Source organism: Mastigoproctus giganteus, chromosome 5, assembly GCF_048544385.1.
Source record: "Mastigoproctus giganteus isolate SK-2022 chromosome 5, ASM4854438v1, whole genome shotgun sequence".
Taxonomy (NCBI): Eukaryota; Metazoa; Arthropoda; class Arachnida; order Uropygi; family Thelyphonidae; genus Mastigoproctus; species Mastigoproctus giganteus.
The window spans coordinates 215,447,065-215,474,195 of NC_143579.1; the positions used below are offsets into that span (position 1 = coordinate 215,447,065).

Sequence of the window (27,131 nt, forward strand, 5' to 3'; positions counted from 1 at the left end):
CTAAAAGATAAATGAACAATAAATATTAAAATAATTTAGATAAACCAAAGTTAGTTTTAATATACGTACATACTTTTCGGTTAAGAGACAGGCATAACCCTAAAAATAATTTAATTGGCTTATTCTTTATTTTATTATGATATATTTTTTTTTTCGAGTTTTGGTTTCTGAATAATCTGGTGCCCCCCCCCCCCTCTCCTCAGGGTAACTCAGAAATTTTTTTTGGCTGATTTTTTTTTTTTTTTTATGTGAACCCCAAACACGAGAGGTATTAGAACCTATAGTACTTAGTACCGTGCTAGGGTTGAAGGTTGAGAAGACGAAAGAAGATATTTGTTGACATTGGACTTGAACTTCTGTAGACTGTAATTTTCAGGAAATACGTATGAAGGAAGGCTGTTCCAGAAAACGGCAGTTGAATGAATAAACGAGGAAGATGAAATGTTGGTTCTGTGAGTTTTAAGTTGGACAGTAAATGAATGTTGGCTGGTGGAGGCACGTGTTCGGACTGTTTTGAAAGAACCCAATTCAGAAGAACAGTGCCCATGGAAGTATCTGTAGAAGAGGCATGCAGCAGAAACAATACGTCAATGAGAAAGCGAGTGGAGAGACTCTGTTAGAGATGAGTCATCAATTAACCTAACTGCCCTCTTCTGAATAGAATCAAGAAGCCTGAGAGAGGTTTTGGGGGCACCACCCCAGATGTGGGAACAATATTCCATGGCAGGGCGGATTTGCGATTTATACAGAGTGAGCAGCTGTTTGGAAGAAAAGTAACGCCGAGAGCGAAAGAGAAAACCAAGTTTTTTAGATGCAGAGGAAGAAATATTTGTAATGTGCTTGTGCCAAGAGAGATTAGAAGTCAGGGTAATCCCCAAAAGAGATATTCCATTCTGCCTAGAAATCGGAGTGTCACTAAAGATAAGAATAGGAGCAGAAGAATCCTTTTTGCGAGATATAAGACAAGACTGAGTTTCAGAAGGATTGAAATGAACTAAGTTGTCTTGCCCCACTGGAGATCGGCATTTAAGGAATTGGTAGCAGATTTTCGAAAAGTTGAAGCTGATTGAGCAGGACAACGTTTCTCAAAATGGAAAATGGAATGCAATCTGCTATCATCGGCAAAACTATGGATAGGATTTCCAGTCAATGGAAGAAGGTCATTAATATACAAGAGGAAAAGAGTGGGGGAAAGAACTGAACCTTGGGGGGACACCAGCATTAGTGGAGAAGTTAGAAGACAGAGAGCCATCTACCATCACCCTCAGTGAGCGATCAGAGAGAAAACTGGATAACCAATTACTAAAAACTGTTGGCAAACCATAAGATGGAAGCTTGTTTAGAAGACCCTTATGCCAAACACGATCGAAAGTCTTTGAGATGTCAAGAGCAACTACTTGTGTTTCACCGAACATTTCCATTGAATTAGTCCATAAATGGGTAACATAAGCCAGAATATCACCAGTGGATCGACACTGACGGAATCCATACCGGCGATCGTTGATCAGACGGAAGGTTTCTAGGTAGTTTAAGAGTTGGCGGTTAATTGATTTCTCCATTACTTTAGAAAGAGTCGAAGTAATTGCAATGGGACAATAATTGGATGGAGGGATTTGTCACCCTTTTTAGGAACTGGCTGGATATGAGCAAATTTCAAAGCAGAAGGAAAAACACCTTTCGAATAAGAAAGTGAAAAAAGGCGGCAAAGAATAGGAGTAAGTTCAGGAGCACAGGTTTTGAGAACAAGTGGAAAAATACCATCAGGATCTGGAGCTTTCTTAGCATCAAGATTCGTCAAAATCCTTCTGACATCCTTTTGACAGAAGACCACAGGCGGCATTGAATGGAGCGAGTTGGGAATGGTGGGAGGTATTTTACCAAGATTGTTAATACATGAGTTGGAAGAAAAATGGGAAGTTAACAGATCAGCTTTATCCTTGGCCGAAGTGACAACAAAACCATCTGGTTTGGAGAGAGGTGGGACAGAGATGGGAAAAAATTTGCGGACAATAGCTTGGGCAAGAGACCAGAATGCTCGGCCACCATTAGGGCAAGAAGCAAGTTTTCTACTCTTAGACTGTTCAAACTCTAGTTTGGACTGATTAATAACTGCTTTACAATTGTTGCGAGCTTTTGTGTATGCAGAAAATGACACTGAAGAATTAGAAACAGGCCAATTACGATATGCAACGTTCTTCTCTTGAACAGCCTTAGCACATTTATTGGAAAACCAAGGTTTAGATAAAGGACGAGAAGTGGAGTGTTGAATAAAGGATTCCATTCCTGCAAAAATAATTTCACTGACACGATCTAAGCAAACATTGACATCAGAAGTTTTGAAATAGTAATCCGACCAAGGAAAAGCAGAAAAGAAATCTCGTAGGTCATCCCATTTTGCATTCTTGTAATGCCAAACAACACGAGGTTGGGAATAGCCATGAGATAAAGACTCCATTGGAGAAGAGACAATCACTAAGTTGTGATCTGAGGTGCCTAAAGGACCACTCACTTCGACCGTGTACTTAGAAGGGTTGTTTGTGAGAAAAAGATCAAGCGTGCTGGCTGTGTGATTAGGATTGTCCGGTATTCTTGTAGGTAAATGAACAATCTGTGCAAGGTCATTGGTAATTGCAAAAGCCTCGGCATCTCGACCAGCTGGGTCGGTCTGACTAGAAAACGGAAGCCAGCTGGGGTTGTGAACATTAAAATCACCAAGGAAAATTACCCAACTGTTAGGAAAGTTGGACTGGAGAAAGTCAAGTTGCAAAGAGAGGAAGTCAAAGAGCTCCAAGTGATTAGTGGAGTTGGGAGAACGGTAGAGACAACAGATGAATTTGACACAATGAGGTAGAGAGATTTTAAGCCAGAGAAGATCGAAAAGAGGAGATTCCAAATTGCCAAGTCTCTGACAGGGAATATCGGAACGGACATATGTACAAGTACCACCTTTGAGGCGAAAGGAATCAAACAGCTAATAATTTGGGCAACTGAGATGAACAGTAGTTGAATCAACCGATAACTGAGATTCTGTAAGAAAAAGTACATGGGGTTTGGAAGACTGCAAGTGGAAGTGGACATCGTTGAGATTAGAATTCAGACCACCTATATTTGTGCAATGAAATTTGTTTGGGATGTTTAGATATTTTCGCAGATAAGCTTGCTCTATTAGTTTGACAATTCATGGTGTATTCAATAGTAAGAAAAAGTGGGTGGGACATGCTGTATGAAGTAATGAAATTTTTGGATATGGCGTACATGTGGTAAGAATATACCCAGATCCTTGACATAACGTGGCCTCGACAATGCTCCCCGCATACACACTACTCGGACTCCCTCCAGTCACTATCTGGCAGAGTAGAGGTAGTAAGATTATACACTAGCTGATCCGGAAGCCTCCTAGAGAGTTACCAATAGGTTCGGTCAGGTGTACTAACTAGCGGCCGGCCTGCGAACACCGTTTTAGAGATGCACCCTCGAAATGTAAGGAATATTGGATCTAGCCACGATGTTCATCATAACCTCAAAAGTCATCAATCATACTGCATGATGGAAGAGATGGGGAAAGGTTGACCGGAACTTAGCTCTGGAAACTAAACATGTGTTCCACCACTTCAAGCCTCCAATAAGCAAAGTGGTGGTATTACACCGGTTGATGAGAGTCATCTACCACCTAATACTGCCTGGTAACACAGAGGGGCGGCATTCCTCCATATGGTGTGGGCACCACACCTCTACCCCTGCTTATGTTGGTTCACACCTGGGTGGTCACCCACCATGTGCTTGTGCATGGAGGTTATACCCAGGATTACTAACAGTCCCACCATCGTGAAGGTGCCAGCAGAGGATTTGGCTGTCACAGACCATCCGGACTTCGCCGAAATTGGATCCACTTGAGTGTCACCCCGAATTTCAGTTCCATCAGCGTTTTAGACTCCCAGGTAGCAAGTACAGCTTGTCTGGCATATCTGAGAGAATGTCTGTGACCTCAAGGAACAAGCCTCAGGCTTCCTTGCACCATATGGCTAATAATAATAATAATAATACCTGAGGTTGTAGGGGCATTTGTATACCACTCTGACTGCAGATTGATAAAGACCAGGATGGTGAGCCATCTTCGCCAAAGTTCACTTGAACACCAATTGGTGTTCAAGTGCTTCGAAATCTTTATCTTCATATAAGCTAAATGTTTACGATAGGTCCTAAAAACAAGACTGGTTTATTAAACTAGGATCTCTTTAACAGCATTTATTTTTATTTTTTATGAATTTAGTGTGTTTAAATGCACAAAACTGAAGGAATGGAGCAAGATGGGCCAATATGCGATACGTTGTCTGTATCGTAGATGACCTAATCATTTAGGTTACCTATAATTTTTTGTGAGTTTGAATGTTGAAATCTTTCAAATCAGTGCTTAACCTTATGGTTTAGGCACTGATTTGAAATTCCACCCGTCTCTGTTTGAAATCTGTGCCTACGGTTTAGGCACTGATTTGAAATTCGAATCAGTAATTCCAATTCGAATTTAGAAAACGGTACGCAGGGAAAAATACTATAGATAAGACGTGTAGCACAAACTGAACGTTTGCCTGTGTGATTGGGAGTGGACTGTAGCAAGTTTGTAAGTAGGGATCATTAATTAGTCTGACTCCTCTAGAATAGTCTATGGGTTGCAGAAAAGTTATGGGGGAATCATCCCGGACGTTGGAATAATAGTTTTCTTAATAGATTACAATGCTTATTGTAATTTTTTTATTTTTTAGTAAAAAATTAAATATTAATTTTGAGTTGAGACTTAAAAAAGTCTGTTCTATTTTCCAGTTGAAAAGACTTAAAATTTAACCCCAGGTGCTCACATCTGGTGAGTATGGGCTTGGCACACCCAGGGTCCTGAGCTGGATATCATCATTCTTCTCTTTCTTGGTGATTCCTTTCTACTTCTCTCTCTCTCACTCACTCTCAGGGTAACTCAGGTATTATTTTTTTTTGGCTGGTGCAGCATAAGCCTCAGGCTTCCTTGAACCATATGGTTAATAATAATAATAATAATAATAATTCACAGAATTAATGTAAGTCTTCATGCTCACGGAAGGGAAAAAACTTTGCCTTCACAATGAGTCGCATTGATATTCACTTTTCAAATACATGACATCTCCAAAAGGAAAAGCACGAGGTTATATTTTATACTTAACACTGCCGTTTTCAGATTTATTCCAAATTTGGCTCACTGTGAAGAGCCTGAAATTTGAAATTTTCGCATCTTTGTTATGGGGAAACAATAACAAATCTTTCAAAAATAACCCTTGCAAGACTGTAGCTATTTATAGATTTAGTTGAATATTTTTTATTTATTTTACCTTCAGTGTAATGTTCTTTGTTCTTATATGAAAAGCAACTAAAAACAACTGCAATTAATTACTTGTGCTTAATTAATAAATTTTTATTAATTTCAATTATATTTGAATATTGTAATTATTTTAATGTTGGAATTGCCAGTGATTAGTGTTGAGATAACTTCAAAACTAAATGTACAGAAATGCCCTCGAATTTCTTTAAAAAAAAAAAAAAAAACTTAATGCTAGGGAATTTTAATATAATGTAGATGCCTCGGAATGAGGGGTACCTAGAGCCTACACACACACACACACACAAAAAAAGAAAAGATGACCATGAGGATAAGATATTGCCATATGTAGATTATTATTGTTATTTTTTTCTATGTAAAATTTGACAAAAAGTCAAATACTACCAGGGCAACTTGTTGTGAAGGCACAGTTTCTTCTGGTGACAAATTTACAACAGTTAGTAGTAGTGGCAAATGAAGCAAAAAAGCAACCTTATATAGCATCACCCAAGAAAACTACACACTTCATCCATCCATACCTTCCAAGAATTTATTCAGTTCTTCCTTGAATTTACTTCCTGAATGAATTTCCTTGAATAGATGGAAACCTGTTCCAACAATTAACCACCCGCTGGCTGAAGGCCAACTTCCACACATCTATCCTGCAACCATCCTTTCTCAACTTGAATTTATGCCCCCTCTTGTGTGTTGCCTCATCAAGAGGAAGAATGCTATTAACATTGTTTACTCAATCCATTCAAGGCTTAAAACATAATCAGATCTCCCTGCAGGTGCCTAGTCTTGAGGTGCTGCAATTTGCAGAACTGAAGCATTTTTAGGTAAGAACACCCTTTTGTGCCCTTCAGTAGTCTGGTTTCCCCTTTTTTGCATCAATTCTGGGAGATCTACATCCTTCCTAAAGTAGGGCCTTCAGACCTGTATACAGTATTCAAGATGCAGAGTAACCAAAGCCTTATACAAGGGGATAATCACCTTATTATCCCTGCTCTAACCAAGTTTCTGTATGTTGTTGAGAAAACCCCACAAGCTGTCCTGACAGCTTGTCTACACTGCTCAGAGAACTTCATATGTCTTTTTAATTTTCCATTCCCCATATGTTACTCTGGGAATACTGCTGCTACCCATAACCAAGCTGTTAAAAATCAATAACAAATAAAATCACAAGATACACGTCCTACAAAAGTCAAAATATTTTATTCAGAAATAAGAGAAATACAGTACAGTTGGTACTTCTATGAAGATTTCCAGTTGTTGAAGTGGCGGGAAGAAAAAGATTTATTTTTATTTTTTTCTTCCCAAATCTTATAGCTGGGGTTCATGTCATTCCTGCTAGGCACATAACTGTTCTTCAGCTGGATTTCTAATTCAAGAAAGAACAATCAAATGGAACCCAGAAACAGTTGATCTTTCTGCATAGTAGAAATGTGTAAAATTATAATATGAATATATTTTCATATTTTCTCTATTTAATTGTGTGGTTTTTTTAATTTTTGTGTATTATAAAGAAAATATTAAAAATAATAAACAAAATTATTTTTGTTTATCTTGCAGGTTGAGTTGCAGATAGAATTAATGCAGGGCAGGATTGAGTATGGTTCCAATTGCTGTGAGCGCAGGTTGGGTGCGAGTCTAATACAATGGCTCCAACACAGGATTCTAACAGAATACTTCCCAGCAGTTTCATTATAAGACCATCGTATTTCACATAATTTGAATACTGTAGGAATCAGGGCTGGCACCTGAGGCAAAACCTTGTAACACCACCTAATTCATTTCGTATCTTAACACACATATATATGCAGTAGCACATCTAGCAGCACCTGTGGCAATGCCTCACTTGCACACCCCTCAGCCCTGGTAGGAATATATAAGAATGCAGCATTATTGGTAGATAGCTTTTCTTTGATGATTTTAGGAAGTTTCCTTGGATGTTGAAATGTTCTAGAAGGGATAACATAACTGGAATGGAGAATCTATTGAACATAAACTTCACATCAAGAACATATACAGCTGTTTTATCTCACAAAGGACATGTTATAATGGTCAATAGCTCAACACCTGCAGACTATGGCTAAAATAGTGGTTTACAAGATTGAAATAAATTATTTTCATAGAAACTTTTAAGTGATGAGCATCCAAAAGAAATACTTCATAGATTTTTGGAGTGTATGTGGTGCTTAATCATCTGGATCCATTTCATGGTTGGCTCCAGATGCTGTTATGTTATTTGTTATTAGGAGCATTAGCAACTAAGGCCATATTGCTCCGTGAATATGCGGTGGTCATTCCTGACCTTTCCGCATCCTCCGTATTTGGTGGTGACGGGCTCGAAACCTGGTCTACTCAAGAAGCATGTGCTACGCACTGCTGCTCCTTCCCACCTGGCTACGGAGGCACCCCTCCAGATGCCTGGGAGTCAACCTTCCAAGAGATAACGGAAACAGTGTCACTCCAGATGCCTGGGAGTGACACTGTTTCCATTATCTCTTGGAAGGTATAGAGCAGGAGGTCTGCTAAGAATAGGACAGTCTTTAAAAAGAATAAAGAGATGCCATTTGAGTCAACTGTTGGTTATCATGGCAGTTTGTTTATTATTTCTATTAATAATAATATTATTAATAGAATGTCTCTATTAATTGTTTCTATTAATAATAATAGTATTAATAGCATTAATACTATAATATTTGGCACCTCTGTAGCCAGGAGCAGCAGTGCGTAGCACACGCTTCTTGATTAGACTGGGTTCGAGCCTGTGACCACCAAATACGGAGGATGCGGAAAGGTCAGAGAATGACCACTGCATATCCCCGGAGCAATATGGCCTTAGTTGCTAATGCTCCTAAAAAAAACAAAAAAAAAAAAAACAATTAATAATATTATTAATAGACATTCTATTATTAATAATAGAATGTCTCTATTAATAATAATATTATTAATAGACTCAATATTCCAAATTATTAATAATAATTTTTGGAGTCTGTCTAGAGCGATCTTTTTTGTTCTTGAAAATGACTCGGGAGATAGAAACATGGCAAGTAGTTGGTAGAAGGTTAACACTAATATTAAATCTGTTTGGTCTTTTTCCATAAAGTTCTGTATGGATTGGTGGAGTTTATTATGTATCATGATACAAAGCATTTCAGAAATAGCAGAAACTTTTTCATTGTAATTACGTCATGGCTATGAGAAAGAAAGAACAAACTTTTCCAGTGAAAGAGAAAAGCCCATTATAAATTTTGTTCTTTCTTACTTTCTTTCTCATAAGCCATGACATAATTACAATGAAAAATTTTCTGCTATTTCTGAAATGCTTTGTTTATTACCAAAAGCTCATGCTTCGTATTCTAAAACTAAGAGTTGGGTGATTAGTTATGGTGTTTGTGTTTGATGCTTCACAGTGACAATGAAGTTATTGACAATGCTACTTGCCATAGCATTGTCGATAACTTCATTATGGCCCCATTGTCTTCATTGAAATTCCACCAGTCTGCAGTTCTGAATGTCAAAGGATGATCTCTGTTCAGATGCCTTGGCAAAATAACTCAGATTTGTCACATATTGACAAATTTTATTACTGAGTATGGAAAAGTCAAATAATGGGCATAGTCTGAAGCAAATCTAAAAGTAGTTGTCATGGCTTTAATCATTGTGAAGATATGGTAAACTAGGTTGAGTGTCCGATTTCCCCTTGTCCAGTCCATTTCTATTTGTGCTAATCTTTTTCTGCTGAGAGTAATGTCAAGTTTATTCCTGGCGACTGCATCCCAAAGGGAGGAGCATGTTGGAAATCACCAGTAAAAAAAGAGTATAAGTATAGTATGAACCAGAGCTGTAATGCTCAATACGTTCTACCTTGATATCAATATTTGTAAAATAATAAGAGAAGTTTACCTCAATATAATATGCAGAACACTTCCGTACGATACTCTCCAGAAATTAAAACGAAAAAATCGAAAAACTTACATTAGAGTAACAAATAATTAAGACTCAATTTAATACAATTAAAAATCAATTTAACACAATTAAAAATAAGAAAATTAATTAAAAGAATTTTAACGAAAAAATTGCAAAATGATTTTTCTTCAATTTTTTCGTTAAAATTCTTTTAATTTTCTTATTTTTAATTGCGTTAAATTAGTTTTATTGGGTTAAATTGATTTTTAATTATTTGTTACTCTAATGCAAGTTTTTCGATTTTTTAGTTTTCAGTTTCTGGAGAGTATCATACAGAAGTGTTCTACGTACTATATTGAGGTAAACTTCTCTTATTATTTTACAAAGAGTATAAGTATGAAACTCCAGATTCAGAGAAATCCAGGCAAGGGCTCCAATATTATTTGGTAATCATGTTCGGGGGCTAAGATAGTTTAGACGTAATTGCAATAGCTATTTCTCACTCTTATACGAGGCACTGACTGTTTCAAAACTGCGTACATCTCACGAGTGTATTAGATAGCATTTATCTATGTAGAAGATAACATTTTTGCCTTTCCTATCATTTTATACTTATATTATCCATGGAAATAGTAATTAGGTAAAGCAGCAGTTCTCAAACTTTAGTGACATAAAAACTCCCTTTTAGTTTGAAAAACTTTTCACTGACCTCCACACTTAATAACATTCTATGCTAAATTTTTTCAGTAACATATTTTGGACACCATTCACAGACCCCTTTCCGTGAAACATCTCTACAAACTCCCAGTTGTCCACAGACCACGGTTTGAGAAACCCTGATTAAAGCATAATTATTACGCTAGCCAACAAAAAATATTTTTTGTCATACCCCCGCAATGAAAAATATGCGATTCTGGAGGAAATAAACGTGCTTATTCCAAAAATCACCATAAAAAGTCTATCACGTCTACACTAAAAGATGTACCAACATTTAATGTTAAAATAAAGGGATATATACATATAACTGAAGTTTGTAATACAAGTGTAAAAAAATATTATACGTTATTAAAGTATAAATAATATTATAGTATGTTACAATCATTCAATACTTGGAAAACCTTGGAACAGCCTACAAAAATCCTCACCAAAACTCTTCAAATTGTAAATTTTTGCATCAGAATTTGAACCTAAAAACCACAGGTAAGTCTGATTATGTTTATCACAAGAAAACCAAGGCCAGAATCGATTGCTAAATTTAAGAGAATTAGCTTATATCTGTTAAAATAAATCAATATGTCATACATCACTGGCTATATTATGCGAAAATTGGCATATTTTGGTAAAACGTAACTCCCTCTATATTTAATAACTGTGACATGATGTGAAACTATCATGATTTTCGAAATCTACGCATAAAAATTGGTAAAAAACAGCATTTAAGTTCTTGGAGGTAAAAATCGTGTTGGCTAGTGTTATTTGAGTACAGAAAGCTCCACATTCACAAACTCCTTGGTGTTGCACTACTTCAAAGAATGCTTTCTGTTTGCAACAGGAAAAACTGCTGTTTGAAGTAGTTCAAGACATAGGAGACTTATAATTAAGTTAGTGACTGACATATTATCCTGAAGAATAAAATTCAAGCTCAAAGGGAACACACTTAATGTTCTAAATTTCTGTTTAGTTTTTTTTTCTAAACAAAAGTATCTGAGAAACGCAGGATTCGTTGTGTTTAGATAGAATGTTTATGTGAGGATTTACCAAAAAGAAATGGTGTTGTATAAAGTACAATATGCTTTCTGTTTGCAACAGGAAAAACTGCTGTTTGAAGTAGTTCAAGACATAGGAGACTTATAATTAAGTTAGTGACTGACATATTTTAAGAGATCTGTGCTGTTTTTAGGGTAGGTAATAAAAATACTTTTCCTTGCCAGGTCTGTTCACATGAAGTAGTACAATACTGAGAAAATTATTCTATAGGTGGCACATGCTCCATAGCAAGAAACTATACCATTTACAGAGAAAGCTTTTATTTTTTATTTTTAAATTAAACTGTTGATTTGTGTTAGGATACCCTAAATCCAAACTAGGAAGAGGACCTATGTGTAGCTTTCTTACTTCTGTTACTTTCAAAATTGTATTAAAATTTAATTCATATATGTTTATATTAATCTTCCCTATATGTTGTCGTTTGATTTTTAGGTGCATTAGCAGCTAAGGCCATATTGCTCCGGAGATATGCGGTGGTCATTCCCTGACCTTTCCGCATCCTCCGTATTTGGTGGGCACGGGCTCTAACCCCGGTCTAATCAAGAAGCGTGTGCTACGCACTGCTGCTCCTACCCACCTGGCTACAGAGGCGCCGTATTTATACTGTGGTATGCAATAAAGATTCTTGTTTCTTTCATTATACAAGTATTTATTTGCATTTCATTTTACACTTTGAAAGCATAAAAAACATTTCACTGTGTTGGTGATATATATATATATATATCTATATACACCATAATTAGATAAGTTATAGTGCAATAACCCTCCATAGTATGAAAATCTCGGCAGTCTCCAGCCAACCGTACCCCGGTAAAATGAAAAAAACAAATATAATAGGTTAATTTATATAATAAGCCATACATGGGAAAGGTATTTTGCAAAGGACTTTATCGAGGGCTAAACCCCTACAAAATATCCAACTCTAGTTAGGCTGAGCTATCAGTTTCTGTTGTCATCTGCCTGTATCACTAAGACCAAAATGAAAATTTCAATATACTAAAACAAAAAACCCTTTACCCATACGGAAAAGACCAAAATGAAAATTTCAATATACTAAAACAAAAAACCCTTTACCCATACGGTCTCAATAGCATGTTCAACGGACATAATTATAATAATGGTAACTTACACACCTGCGCATATAAACTTTTTCACATGGCAAATAGATCGGCATCTAAATTGCCTCGCAGCAAGAAACATAACTACAATGATAACAAGGCTGGTACAGGCAAATTAACACACTCTAAGCATATATTAGGCAGATTTACTGATGTGCTGGAAACATGGGACGAACCTAATATAAATATAAAATACATACATGATATTGTATTTGGCCTCAAACATAGTAAGCTTAAAGCCTTTGGATAAAATTAACTCGACATATCTACACCGTAACCAGCACTTAGACCACTTACTCAAGGATATCTTTAAATATCGCTTGGGTAATAAACTTGTTATCCATAGCATCTATATTAATATTAAATTCTGTAACATTATATTTGACAGCTTACCTTTTAGGGATATCTTAAATAAGCATATTAACTATTTTCCTCTCAAAAATAAGAATATAGTAACTAGGTTCAGTTATAACAAACCTTTTGGGCTTACGGCTTGTAACTATAAACAACTAGCTTGCAACTTAGATAAGGGCTACAAGGAGGCCATTTGCTACTGCCACTTGCCACAATACCAGGATTATGTAGATAAGCACCATAAGCATGTCATTACTGGTGATCTCAACTTGGTTCCATACCAGGAACTGCGCACGGCACTATCCTATGGTTTTAAATATAGACCTATTACTAGGCATAATACCGGCTATATTACTAAACAGTTACACTCTGACCTCATGCAATTCTGCCTTAAACTTGCATATAAGTATAATTTTCCACTAGAGGCCTTCTATAAATGGTTGGTACTTACCTACTACGACCTTAATCAGCATATACATAGGAATAATATACGTAGGACACACTATACCAATAGAGATAATAAAATATTTAACCTGCTTATAATTAAGAGGCAATTAAAGGATATATAGGATACATTTATCATAACTACTATAGACAAGGCTGCCAATAATTACAGTTTCATCTGCAAAAAATTCTACGACTCTCTATTGCACAACGAACTATATAGCAGTGCTACATATGCTAAAATAAATAGCAACCGTCGCACTATTACCAAAAAGCTACTAGCTATACATAAAAACTGAATAACTGCAACACCAACTTCCCTTATTTGTATGGTATACCCAAGTTTCATAAATCACCTATTAGTTTCAGATTTATAACATCTTGCAGGAATAGCTATTCAATGGTCCCGCATAAAAAAACTAGTTGAACTGCTAAGCATTATCTTCAATACTATAGAATTCACTAGAATTATTAGTAATAATGGCCCTATTTTAACATTCATAAATAGTAACAAGCATAACATCAAGCATATCAGTACATATGATTTCAAAAACTTATTCACTAACATTCCTCATGATAGTTTAAAATTAGTTTTAAATAAATATTTCACTGATTTTAGCGATATCTTACCCTGCCAACGTAATTACTGGGATAACCTATTAAATCTTTGTATTGCTAACAGCTACATCTATAATGGTAGCAACATTTTTATACAACATACAGGCATTGCCATGGGGGCGAGTAGCTCTTGTCTCATTGCCAATCTATATTTACACCACTATGAAATTTATTTCGATAAAGATATCAATATGTTCAGATATATTGACGACCTAATCGTGTTTAACTATCCTAACTTCCATACAGATGCGACTAAGCACTACCCACATGAATTGGTTCTAGAGGTTACTAACAAGAGTGACTCTTTAAAAGCTACCTATCTGGATATAGATATACATATTAATGATAATAACCTACATACCAAGGTATTTGACAAGCGCATGGAATTCAATTTCAAAACTATAGACCTAACCAGTTGGTTTGCAAATATCTCTATTCGTATCCTTAAAAACATAATAGTGGCACAATGTATCAGAAGATTAAATATCTGTAATAATACTAGTGATGGTATTGACACACTTATCGATCTCAAGCATAAATTATTAGATAACGGGTACCCGCATAATTTCATTATTAAACATATGAATACTGCCTTGTCCATAGCCCTAAATAAATATCACGATTGTATGTATCTTAGTATCATAGTTGGGGTTGGTACCACGTACTAGCCCCCGGTTCTTTATCGATCTAACGCTTAGCATTCTACCTTATAGGTTCGACACTACTTGCCATATTTATGTAGTGTATAATTTAGCGCTAATATGAATTAGGAATTAGCCATTCCGTTTGGTAATTTCTCATTTTATTGATAGCTTTCACCTGCTCTTACTACCATACCAGGATCCCTACCTTTTAGGGTCGGGAAGTTACGCCCCCGGTAATATCCGAAGTATGATTGATTATTTACTTTTCTTTCGCTTTTTACTTTTATCTATCCTCTTGCCTTTTTTTCATACCTCACGAACTATTAGAGTAATTCGAGGGGGAGTGAGGTACTATATCTTCAGCTATACCGCTTTCCGTTCTCCTTATGTTAGCTAATTTAGCCTTATTCTGCAATCAATTAGTTCTCAGTTGTGCTTATGTTTTTGCAGCTATCGGTCGGGCTAAATGTCATCCAGCCTGTATACTAATAAATTACCGTTTAGACATACCCCCCCCTTAATAGTTGTATTGACTAGTACTTAATTGGCCTGCTTAGTTCTCCTTTTAATGTTATTTTCCGTTATTACGGTCTCATTTTGGTCTTAGTGATACAGGCAGATGACAACAGAAACTGATAGCTCAGCCTAACTAGGGTTGGATATTTTGTAGGGGTTTAGCCCTTGATAAAGTCCCTTGCAAAATACCTTTCCCATGTATGGCTTATTATATAAATTAACCTATTATATTTGTTTTTTCATTTTACCGGGGTACGGTTGGCTGGGGACTGCCGAGATTTTCATACTATGGAGGGTTATTGCACTATAACTTATCTAATTATGGCATATCTTACGTCCGATGTAATGTTCTATCTCACGATGGCATTAATCAATTCGTTCTATATTTAACATGTAATATTTTATTTTAACATTTTAAACGCTGTTATATTACGATTCTATATATATATATATATATATATATATACACATACACACTGACTTAATAGCAAAATTCATCTTTTTAGCCCTCAGACCAGTTTCACTTTGTTGTCCGTATGCTTGATTGCATCCTGCAAGTATCTCAGATTACATGGAGGTAATATCTTCTGCAAACAACTCGTTCTATCTCATCCCATCATCTGTGGGATGAGATAGAATGAGTTTGAATTCTGTAACTGATCAGGAGAATGATGTATGCTAAAGTTGCAATTATTCTTCTGGATTCATTTCCAAATGATCTGTGCCTTGGGACACTGTACATTATCCTGCTGCAAGTAACCAATACCAGACAAACTTTGGACATGAAGGATGCACTGGTTAACAAAAATGTTCAAGAAGGCTGTACCAAGAAAACTTCCCATAATATCATGCACGAATTAACGGACCCATCATGCCACGAGTGAACTCACTGGCATGATGGGCCTATCGATTCATGCTGTTGCTGCCATCCTGTGGTCCTACCATCAGCATGGAACAATTTATTCTAGGATTTTCCAAACCAAGTGGCCTTTTCCACTTCTCAAATGCCCAGTGTCTGTGTTCCTGTGTCCACTGTACTCATAACCACTTTTTTTTTTAGCTGACAAGAGTAAAGAAATGAAGGTCATCATCTGCTACACCCAATCTTACAATTCTTTTCATCCTCTGTTTAGCTGCCATATCAAGCTTCCCTCTCTCCAGTTATGTTTGATGCTTCTATCAGTGCCATTTGCAGTAGCATTTTCACTAACTTCATTATGGCCCCATTGTCTTGATTGAAATTCCATCAGTCTGCAGTTTTGAGATGTCATAGGAACCTCTGTTCAGCTGCATTAGCAAAATAACTCAAATTTGTCATAGGATTGCTGCTAGCTGAATGTTTTCCAGCCAACGGCAGTCCTGTGACCAGAGAGATTATGGTTGTTAGGTCATTCTCAGTACACCCAAGACTGTTGTGCATTAACATCCCAGCAGGGCAGCAGCATCCATGATACTTGCACCAGCACAGATATAAAACACTCAAAGTCACTTAGATTATGCTGCTGATCCATTCTCTCTCTCTCTCACACAGCCACTTGATATCTGACTACTTGCTCTGTATAGCTTGGTACACGTGTCACTTTGTCTAGAGCAGTGGATCTCAAGAGTTTTTTTTGGTGGCCACAGAAATGGCCACGAGATTTAGCAGCTCCTCACAAAACGTAATAAATCTAGTACGTTTATTAAAATGCTGGTACTCTGAATGAATGTTCATGTCTTCTATACCTTTGAATACTGCTTTTATAAAAGTCCATATATCTTACTGTATAAAAATCAATTTTTTTAATGTTGATTTAATAAAAAATTTTGATATTTATGAAAATTGTCTGGTGGCCACACAGAAATGTTTTGATGGCCACACTTGAGAACCACTGGTCTAGAGTTATTGATTCCTTGGATGGTGGGAGTGTGCCCAATAAGTCAGCTACTCAGTGTGTGTGTGTGTGTGTGTTTACTTGCTGACATTGGAATAAATTTTTAATGCCTTCCAACCATCATATTCAATTTTATTCTTTTAGTCCAAACAACATGGTCAGCCTAAAAAGCAGGGCCAGTTGTGGTACCCCTATTGCACCTGCCTAGAGTTGGTTACAGGATGAACAGAGTTAGTACAATAAGTTAAGAGATAACCAAGACTCAGAATGGATTGGAGCACACCAGAATGCCATTCTGGCTTGTCGTATGCATTGGTAATGTCATATACATACTAAAAAATATTATTAAAAATGAAATATTTTATTAATGGGTACTCTATATATTATTAATGATGCAATTTATGTCTACTACTACACATTTTTATAAGTTTCATATTGCTTTTGTAATGTCATGTTGCTTTCATTTATTTTGCAGTATTTTTGCTGTGATTTAAATCTCATACAAGCCTGCCAAATTGCTGGTTTCAGTTTATATAACACACAATCACATTAAAAAAGTTAAATTATTGCCAATATTTTACCATTCAGTGTCAGCATATGTTACATAAATTTTAGTAGGATAATAGATTCATTTTCTCTTTTCAGTTCTTCATAGCCTTATTTTCTTCTAAAAAAAAAAATTAAGGTATTTCCCCCAATCCCAATGCCCTCACAAAATTTGCAATAAATGGAACCCACATTTATTAATTAAAACAAAAAGTTATTAAATATTAACTGAAAAGATGAACCTCAGATTTAAATTAATTAAATAAAACAAAAACAAGAATGCATAATTCCAATAATTTTATTACAAACATGATTTCATCATGCCAAAATTTTACAGATCATTTTGTAAAAGTACACTACACAAGTTTAGTGAGATAACTTAAGAAATATGAAGATATTATTCTTTTTTTTACAGAAGAAATAGCTTAAATTACACATACGATAAATTGTAACCAGTTTAAAATAAACTGTAGACTAGCCAAAGAAATGGATGTCTAACCATAACACAGCACACACAAACAGGCATACAAAATTTTCTTAAAATAATTTCAATATACATTGGCAAGTTCACAGAATACTTTTGTTAAAAACACAAAAGGCTTTAAGTAATTTGTTACTAAAATTCTCGCAAACTTGCACTCCATTAAAAAATAAATAAAACTAAATCAACATTCCGAGAATTGAAAACTGATTTCAAATTAAATACACTATAGACAATATATACCATTTGATGGTGTTACCAAAAAAAAATCCATTTCTGTTCACTTTTCTTTTATATTTCTCTATGTGTATGCTTAAAGAAGTTCATATGAAAATATAAACAAAGTTCTGATGTAGACGTTCAGGTCTACTGAAAAATATTAATTTATTTATAATACAAAATTAAAGAATTTCTACATTCAAACTTATAAAATATATATATGTAAAAAGGGCAAAATTCATTTTAAATAATTAACAAAATATTTTTGTGTGTTACCAAAAAATAAGGGCTTTAAGTGAAATGGAGTGTGAAAATATTCATTACACATACTTCTTTAAGATGTATTAAATTAAAATTAATTCTGAAATTATATTTTCTGATACACAAAAATAAATTCATGATACACAGACAATTTTCTGAGAAATCTTTACACCATTTTCATCTCAAAGTTTTGATGAAATTCATTGTAAAAGATGGCCATCTGGAAGTTTAGTCTGTAGCCTCTTTACGTGATTATAGATTTTTAGTGCAGGTCCAAGTTTTATTGATAAGCCAGTCAATACATCACTACGTTTCATCAATAACAATGATTTTCCATCTATTTCCTGAAATGAAAAGAAAATTTTATGACTCATGCATATAATTCATAAAAGATTTCACTTTACATATATCCAACATTACCAAACCAGACCACTGTAATTCAATAATAAATGTACAAAAACTAATATACAGTCAACCCTAGTATTGCAGATATTGTATTTGTGACTTCTTGTGGATGTTCAAGCATACCCCTCCTTCCATATACATATATATATTTTTTGTCCTTTTGATGAAAAAAAAAAAAAAAAAGTGATACAGACATAAATGAAAAAACTTTTTCACTGACAGAGTTTACAGATTTAGTAAATAAACTACTGAATGTTATACTATTTGCAATCTAACAACTCTCTCGGGCAGAATATTGGGATTCTGTGATCAACTTAAAATAATAAATTTCCTTTAAATGCGAGATGTTTAAAACAATGAATCGCTCCAGGATAAACAACCAACCTAAATGAACGCCTCCCTACAAAAGTATTTGGACACATCTCACAATGTAGCAAATGGTGCAAGTAAGGTGTATGCAAAACAGGAACAGGTCTAAAAGTGAGTAAAAACACTTCCAATTTGCTGGGCTGGTGGAGATATCACACCAGATCAGGAGAAAAGAAATACACCCTCTTTTACAGCTGAACTAGCAGCTTCATTGAAAGAGGAATAGATACAAATTCCTGCTACAAAGAACTGGTCAAATGTGGGTTATACACCTTATTAATTTGTTCATTAAACTCATGTTTGCCAAACATGATCATATCTGAAAACGTTTGATGGGGCAATGTATATTGACATGTTACTTGAGTTCAGGAACCCTTCAATGTGCACTGAAATGGTTTTTATCACTTATGAATTCTGGTATTGGCTGGGCCTACTCAAGATGCAGTCATAGCTGCCAACTTCTGGCTTTCAAAGTTCAGGTAATTGTAAGCAGTTAAAAAACAACAACATTTTTTTGAAATCCCTATTGCGCTATAAATTAAAGTTCACTGACAACATACACATTTCATATAAAAATACAGATACAGAATTACTTAACAATAACAGTATGCTTTCAAACATTAGCTTAATTACTAGATATGAACTTATTTTGACTGCTTCAAAAAAATACTGTGTAGCCTTTGCCATCTTCAGAAATGTTGAGTTAAAGTTTTGTTCATAACAATGATCCCGCTGTCTATACTTGACCATCAAGAGCATTTCTAAAGCTTCACCAGAAAGAAAAGATCTGAACTCAGTTTTTGCTATTCTCACCTGGCTGAATATTCTCACACTGAGCACTGCTGTGATGAATTATGAAAATTCCAAAATGACTTGGGATAATTTGTTATATTTCAAGTTTCCTTGTGCACTCATCAGTTCCCCAGCCAAGGACCATCGTACATCAATTCCTTCTTCTTTCATAAAGAAACAGACCAAAGTGGATACTACTGAGGGCCCCAAACTTTCTTTTTTGTGATTATAGTGGTTATTCGTATTTGCTTTTGGGTTTGTGCATAGGTGTAGTTTCCTCATATTGTTTCAGGGGGCAGTTGAATGTTACCTTTGTAGGAATCTGCTGCTGTATTTTCCTGGGTGCACACTGGCTCTTGCTGGTTAATTTAATTTCTTTTGTATTGGATAATTTTGCTTTATGCTGATTTAATAATAGCCTGGATGTAAGCAGTAGGCATCTCACAAACACAGCTTGTTGCAGTTGGTGACAATTTCCAGACCTGTTCATACTTTTTTTATTTAATATTTTAGGTGTTATTTTAACATATACATTAATTCATTAGCTTTACAGTTTTAGTCTCTACAATTTCACGACTTCATAATTATGTTTTACAGGTAACAAGTCAATGTTTTTCAAGTAACAACACAAACCCAACATAGCTTAATTCACATTGTTACTTTCATTTTTTAATCATGATTGAAGATAATTTTTCTACTTTTAATTAACTGCTAGAAATTCTTAAACATCATTCAAGAAATTCATTTGCAAATGCCTATTTAACAAGAAATATTAAGCACATCTTACAATTTCAGACTCAGAGATCACATAAAATCAACCTCTGTAACACATCATGTAATATGAAAAGGGAAAACATACCTGATCTTTAAAGGCTGGAGCTTGTTCGGGAAAACCAATTGAAGCAAAAAATTTTTCAACTTCACTGATACTCCAATTTTTGGCATCTGGAACAATTCTGGGATATCTTTCCAAACTATAATTAAAGAAATATACATATATCATCAACAACACACAGACACATTTATTTTAATCTTAGTAAAAGCTTTGAATGTGTGCAGCTATTTCTAAACACGTGTAAACCTGTCAGCTCACTGGTGGATTACTCAATAAATACTGACAGAGAGTCTTGATCTGTAAATGTCAAAAGAGCGAGGTGATTTTTTAGTGGTGCATGCAATCTGTAAACTTAGCAGTGGGGAGATATATTGGTGCCTCACTCAGCCCTGTCAATATTTACTAAGTGAGATATCCAAGGTTTTGTAATAAAAAAATTGAAATATCTCACTGCTATGCTTCACACATCACGTATAACCTGTCTATAAGGTGGGAAGTATTTTTCATAAAATTCTGAATTAGAAGAGTTTACACATTTCATATGATGTTGCCAAGTGCATTTCTTTGCTTGCTATTTCCAAAGCAGAAAGTTGTTTCATAACCACTTCCTCTGACAAATGCGATAGTTATAAGCATTAGATTAGTGGAAGGAGTCAACTAGGTGAATCGTCTTTCTGAGATACACAGAAAGAATCAGAAAAGTTGTGAAAATGGCTCCAAAGGTGAAGGATTAAAACTTTTAATTTCACTCCTCCACTACCTTTACCTCTTGCATTCCATACATTCAACATCTGATAATAAGAATGAATGTTTTACTTTGTTAATTTGTCTAATTAAGAATGCAGAAGGCAGTTGCAAATTGATAAAATTATATACAACGTATATTTGAAGGAAAATTAACTAAATATTGCTAAATTTTGAAATTTATGTAATAGAGTAGGGGGGAAAAATTATCATTGATAACAGCATTGAAATTGTTGAATAAAGTGAAGAATTGGTTCTTTTTCTAAGAACACTTATTTTATTTCTGCCAACAGCTATATATAAAAACATATACAGTGAATACATACAGAACATTTATAGTGAATACCCAAAAGACGAGATTTCAGTATAATGATTTACTATGGTATTTTGAGTCAATACAGCAAGTCCTTGTTGTTTGTTCCTCCTCTGTCATTTCATTAATTTGCCACCATTTGGAGTTCACAGATCAAGGTGTATGGGGATCACACGTTTCCTACCATAGATCATTTGGTATATATCATGTGCACACAATGGGTCCATGCTAGTTCTCATCACGTCATACTGCTGTTAAATCAGTTGTGATTAGTGTATTTATTGAGTTAGTTTATGTAAGTGTGAAATTCATACTGTTTGCTGCTGGGATACAAACTTGTGTCAAAACAAACTGCAAGTGTTTTGCCTTAAAGCAAATATGTATCCATTCAATTGAGGTCAATAAATGAACACTGTAAAAGAAAAGGCACAAGAAATGAACAACTGGTTGATATCAGCACACTGACTGAACCATGGGCTATATGCATTATGGCTGGGATTTTGCTTAGCATCAATCCCACTGTCTAGAGAGCACTATAAAAGCTGTATACTTTTCAGATTTCATACATTCTTTGCTTATGTTGAAGTTATTTTATCTAGTTTAGTATTTTCCACAAGAAAAGGGTAAAATTTTTTGAAGATTATAGTAGCTGAATTTTAATTCTTTAGTTTTTGTAAAACAGATTATCATTCTTAGTGTGTATCTATGGATAAAATTTTGTGTAAAAAGTGTTTTCCTATCAGATTTTACCCTAAAGGGTTGGTTATAATGGATTCCACCCTGGGACATTAGGACTGAAAAGAAACAGGGATGGACAGTATGCTGAAGCTGATGGACACTGAATCTTTATAATATGTCATCTGATACTGAAATAGAATTCTTTAAAAGTGATGCAGATTCCAAATCTCATTCAAATGCATCTGTTGCTGTTGATGTTAGAAAGCTACAAACAACAGACAATGGTGTTACTTGGAGTGATGTTTCTTTACAGATGAAACCCCTTTCATTTACTAAAAAGCAGTGCCCACTTGTTCCAGTATTCCACAGAAATAATCCAACTGAAGAATGATATTGAATCAAAATCTAAAATATATATATATAAATTACACTAAAGGCACACAGAAAGGACCCTCACAAATATAATCAGCAGTGAATGTGTTAAAATAAATTTCTATAATGGATGACCAGAAGTCAGGAGTTCACACAATAGAGAGAATACAAGAACATCACAATTAGCAGTCAAAGCAAGCCTGACCCATATACCCTTATGTTTGACCAGTTAAAGACCTCCAACATCAGTAACTCATATATTGTATTTACCTTCATGGTTACTTTCAGTATTAGTTAATAAATGATAAAGAATCTCTTTATTGATATTGAAATGTTTGTGATTTTGTTGTATGACATCATCCTTACCTGTTTAAGTAAGTAGTTATTACTAGCTTGCAGACTACATTACTAGGATATACAGGGACCAACAAGTCTAGTACACAAACATAACTTTTCATCACATGTAATTTTTATAGACCCATCCAGTATTTCACAACTGGTAATTTTTGTGCTCATTTTTTATAACTTGCATTGCTTTTAAGACATTCCCAGTACAAAGTTTGTATATAGATGCCAATGAGCCTCCACTAAATCTTAGGAGAAAAGTATTGCTTCTTAGCTATGCAGCCAAATTACGTAGCCTCTCTTCTCACCCCATCTGGACATATCTTTTTGAACCTCAGTGTGAAAACTTATACAGAAACAAACCCAGTGAAAATAAACCTGCAGGTAACCGGCAACAAGAGTTAACAGAAAACTGGGGCATCTATCTTGGAAATATATTTCAAGCTGCAGATACAGTACAAGCAGCATGGGCAATGTATATACCTCTTTGCGATAACTATTTTCTTCAGTGGGGAAAACACTCCCTATCGAACCACAATCTTAGACAGTTACATGCGGCTCATGCATTGGCCAATGCTCGCAGTCTCCAAATATATACAGATGGCTCCAAAACTGATATATATCCGTGGGAGCTGGAGTAATCAGTCCTACAACCACTGTTTCTGTCCAGTTACCACCTGTATGCAGTGTTTTTACTGCTGAACCGTATGCAATCAAAATGGCTTTAAATGTCCTTAACGATCCTTTAAACTCCCAGATCATAATATACACAGACTCTTCAAGTGCTGTGAGTGCCCTAAGGAATAAATCACAAAATTTCCATCCACTTATCCCACAAATTAGATCTCAGTTATATCACCTCAGTGAAAATAAGCAGACTGTCACGTTTTTCTGGATACCCAGCCATGTTGGAATTCCAGGAAACGAGCGTGCAGATGAAGCAGCAAAACATCCTGCTTGCTTCAATTACATTCCAGTTTCATATTCTGACTACAAACCAATCATACGGCAGATATGCACTGAGATATGGTCTGAAATGTGGCTTGTTGTTGTTGTTTGTTTGTTATTTAGTTTTTAGGAGCATTAGCAGCTAAGGCCATATTGCTCCGGGATATGCGGTGGTCATTCGCTGAATTTTCCACATCCTCTGTATTTGGTGGTGACGGGCTCGAACCCCGGTCTAATCAAGAAGCGTGTGCTACACACTGCTGCTCCTTCCCACCTGGCTATGGAGGCGCCCTGAAATGTGGCATCACCAAACAGGTAACAAGCTCTTTCGAATAAAACAGAATCCACAGCTATGGAGATCCAGTTCCCAATTAAACAGACAGGAAGAGGTCGTGCTTGCAAGAGCTCGAATTGGCCATACACATCTATTTTTACTGCTAGGTGAAGATCCTCCACTTTGCTTGCATTGTAGTTCTGCACTTACCATGAAGCATATTATCATTGAGTGTCCACATTACCATTCAGCTAGAATTGCATGTTTCAGACCTCTACTAAATTCACAAAAATCACTGCAACTAAGTCATATACTCGGAGATGATGCCAATTTATCAGAATTATTTATCTAAAAATGATCAATGTATACAACTACTTCTAGACCCATCTCTAATGTATTGATGAACATTCAAAAGTAACAGGCACAATTTGGCCATAGCAGCTCTTGTGCCAATAAATCCCACTACAACAAAAACAACATAACTTGCATTATCATTATCTCTCATTATTTCTGCACAGGCTATTTTGAAATAAATATCCATACAAATATATTGCAGCAATAACTGACTTAAGAAGCCTTTTACTGCTACAGATAACTTTGCAGTAGCTTTCCAAATCAACATGTTTGCTAATATCAATCAAGCTCGTGGCATTATATGACTGGATGATACAATGGCAATCAGACTCTGTAATAATATACATCTCCATCTCTAACTGGTTGTTCCTAATTGGAAGTGATAGCTGTTCTCATTCAACCTATATGCTATAAGTTTAAAAATCATTTTTATTATATAATACCCAGAACAGAGAAATAAAAGATTAAAGAAATTTAAAAGCCTTTAATTTTTGATACATACTACATACCATTACCTTCTTGGATAATTGGTAACAATTTTCATGTTTTTCGTAACACAGTGTCAGTTTTAGCGGCATCAGCATACATTTTGGGAAGTTATATCAAAGTTGTTTTGTAATGTAAAATCTCTTTTATTCAGCACTGTACAAATTTTCACAATACTGAATAATCAAACACTGCCACATCACATACCGCACAAACCCAAAATTTGTTGTGCTATGCCTGGTATGTATCAAACATTATTACAGTCAAGTAGCAAACTAAAATGAACTGATTTTATGCTACTTATTCGGAATATTAAGACATGAAATGACAAGTTCAAAAGTGCACCCTTTCTTGCCCCCCACCCTCAAAAAATACTATATAAAAAGTGGATTTTATATAGGGACAATTCCAGTTTTTCTGACACTGAACTCATTAGAAGTAACCAAAACAATTTAATTCCTCCATATAACTATTCATCTTATAATAGATTATTTCATGTTATTGATTTAATGGTAATGATCAGGGATTGGCCAAAAGAGAGGATATGGTTCCACATAAGAGGCTATTGTATAAACTGGAAGGATCTTTAGGTAGATTAAGGGCTTGCTGATGGAGACAGAAAGTAGCCTTAAGTTGACATCATTCACAGTGAACCAGCACAAGTGGGGAAATCTCAGAGATCAGTGCTAGGAGTCCCTCTCCCACTTGTTTCTTCTTAATTTTCCTTAATGACACTGGTAGGAGAGTGCAAAGGAAGCTGTCAAAGTTTATGGATGATTTGAAACTGTGAAAGAGCAGTTTAACAACTAATCTGTTACTTCAAAATGATTTGGACCAGTTACAAATATGGACTAAAGAATGGCAACTAAGGTTTAATACTACTAAATGTAAGTCCTGCACCTGGGGAACAAAAGTCCAGGAGTAGCCTACAGATTGGAGGCAGAAGGATTAAAGAAAACAAACCTAAAAATGTAAACAATTTAAATTTTTTAAAAAATTGCAATTTATATGCTATCTTTTATTATAATCAGTATGGTCAACATACCATTCCTCAAGAATCTGGGTACCATTTTCAGTTCCATCAAAATCCCTGTTAATATCCTCTGAAACTGGAGAATCACAAGGGGTAGGCAATCCCATTGCAGTATCTAGTGCTAAAAAACATTAAAAGCAACTAATTTAATATTAGATGAAACATTTTATAAATGCATTATAAATAAAAAGAACAAGCTTTTACTTTTATAGTTTCTAAGGTTCACTCCTTAAGTTATTTTGAATGCAGTTAATAAAGAAAGTACTGGTATATATTTTACCAGTGATCTGTGTTATTTTGAAAATGTCCCAATGCCCATAACATTGGTGTAAGTTGAAAGACGTTACGTGCACTACTGATGTACAGACTATATGTCAAAAACACATTTTATATAATTTATGAAGTTTAAGTCATAGAAATAAATCTCAATAAAAAAAAAAAAAATCATCCACTATCAAATGTGATATAAAATGAAAAAAATAAGAAATGACACACATACACATATATTCTTTCATTAAATTAATCATATATTAACTAAATTAACTATATTATATTAAAACAGAGAAAATAAATCATGCAAAAGAAAATAAAAGATGGACACAAGGGCAGGAAAAGAGGGGGTGGGCATCAAGTTGAAATAATATTTCAAATCACTGCATTTTCATACTAAACAAATCAGTTAAAGGTTAATCAAACAATTACCAATGAGGTAAATAAGTTAGTGAGGGTAAAGCTCAGTGTTTCTCTATCCTTTCAGCAACAAGGATCTCTTTTAATATATTTTTTCCCCCATACCTGCCATATGATTTTAAAGATGCCATCAGCTCATCAAACTATTTATTAACTAATAATTAACTTGTTTTCCCATTTTTGACAACTTAAAGCTGCAGATTTCATCAAGAAATGAAAACTAAAAGAAAAATAAACTGAAAATTCATGCATGGATAATCTACAAAAACATCTCAGGTGTTCAAAAAAAGTTTAGGGACTGATTTGGAAAGTGACAAAGCTTATCAGCTACTTGGATGGATCTCCTTCAAAGTAGTCTGCTGGACACTATATGCATCAATATCAACACATATGCA

General features: G+C 35.0%; 1 protein-coding gene across 4 annotated transcripts in view; it reads right to left on the reverse strand.

Moving 5' to 3' along the window:
* Positions 1–18,136: 18,136 nt before the first annotated feature.
* Positions 18,137–27,131, reverse strand: part of LOC150086098 (histone acetyltransferase KAT6A-like) — a 171,358-nt gene continuing 162,363 nt past the window's right edge. The window contains exons 5-7 of one of the 4 annotated variants that reach the window (XM_090373705.1): positions 26,059–26,167; positions 20,524–20,638; positions 18,137–18,442 (exon numbers count right to left, since the gene is read on the reverse strand). In XM_090373705.1, the coding sequence (XP_090229831.1) occupies positions 18,299–18,442; positions 20,524–20,638; positions 26,059–26,167 (368 nt within the window). In that variant the 3' untranslated portion in view covers positions 18,137–18,298. The remainder of the gene's footprint in view (positions 18,443–20,523; positions 20,639–26,058; positions 26,168–27,131) is intronic. The other 3 variants (XM_090373704.1, XM_090373706.1, XM_090373707.1) reach the window with 3 other exon arrangements.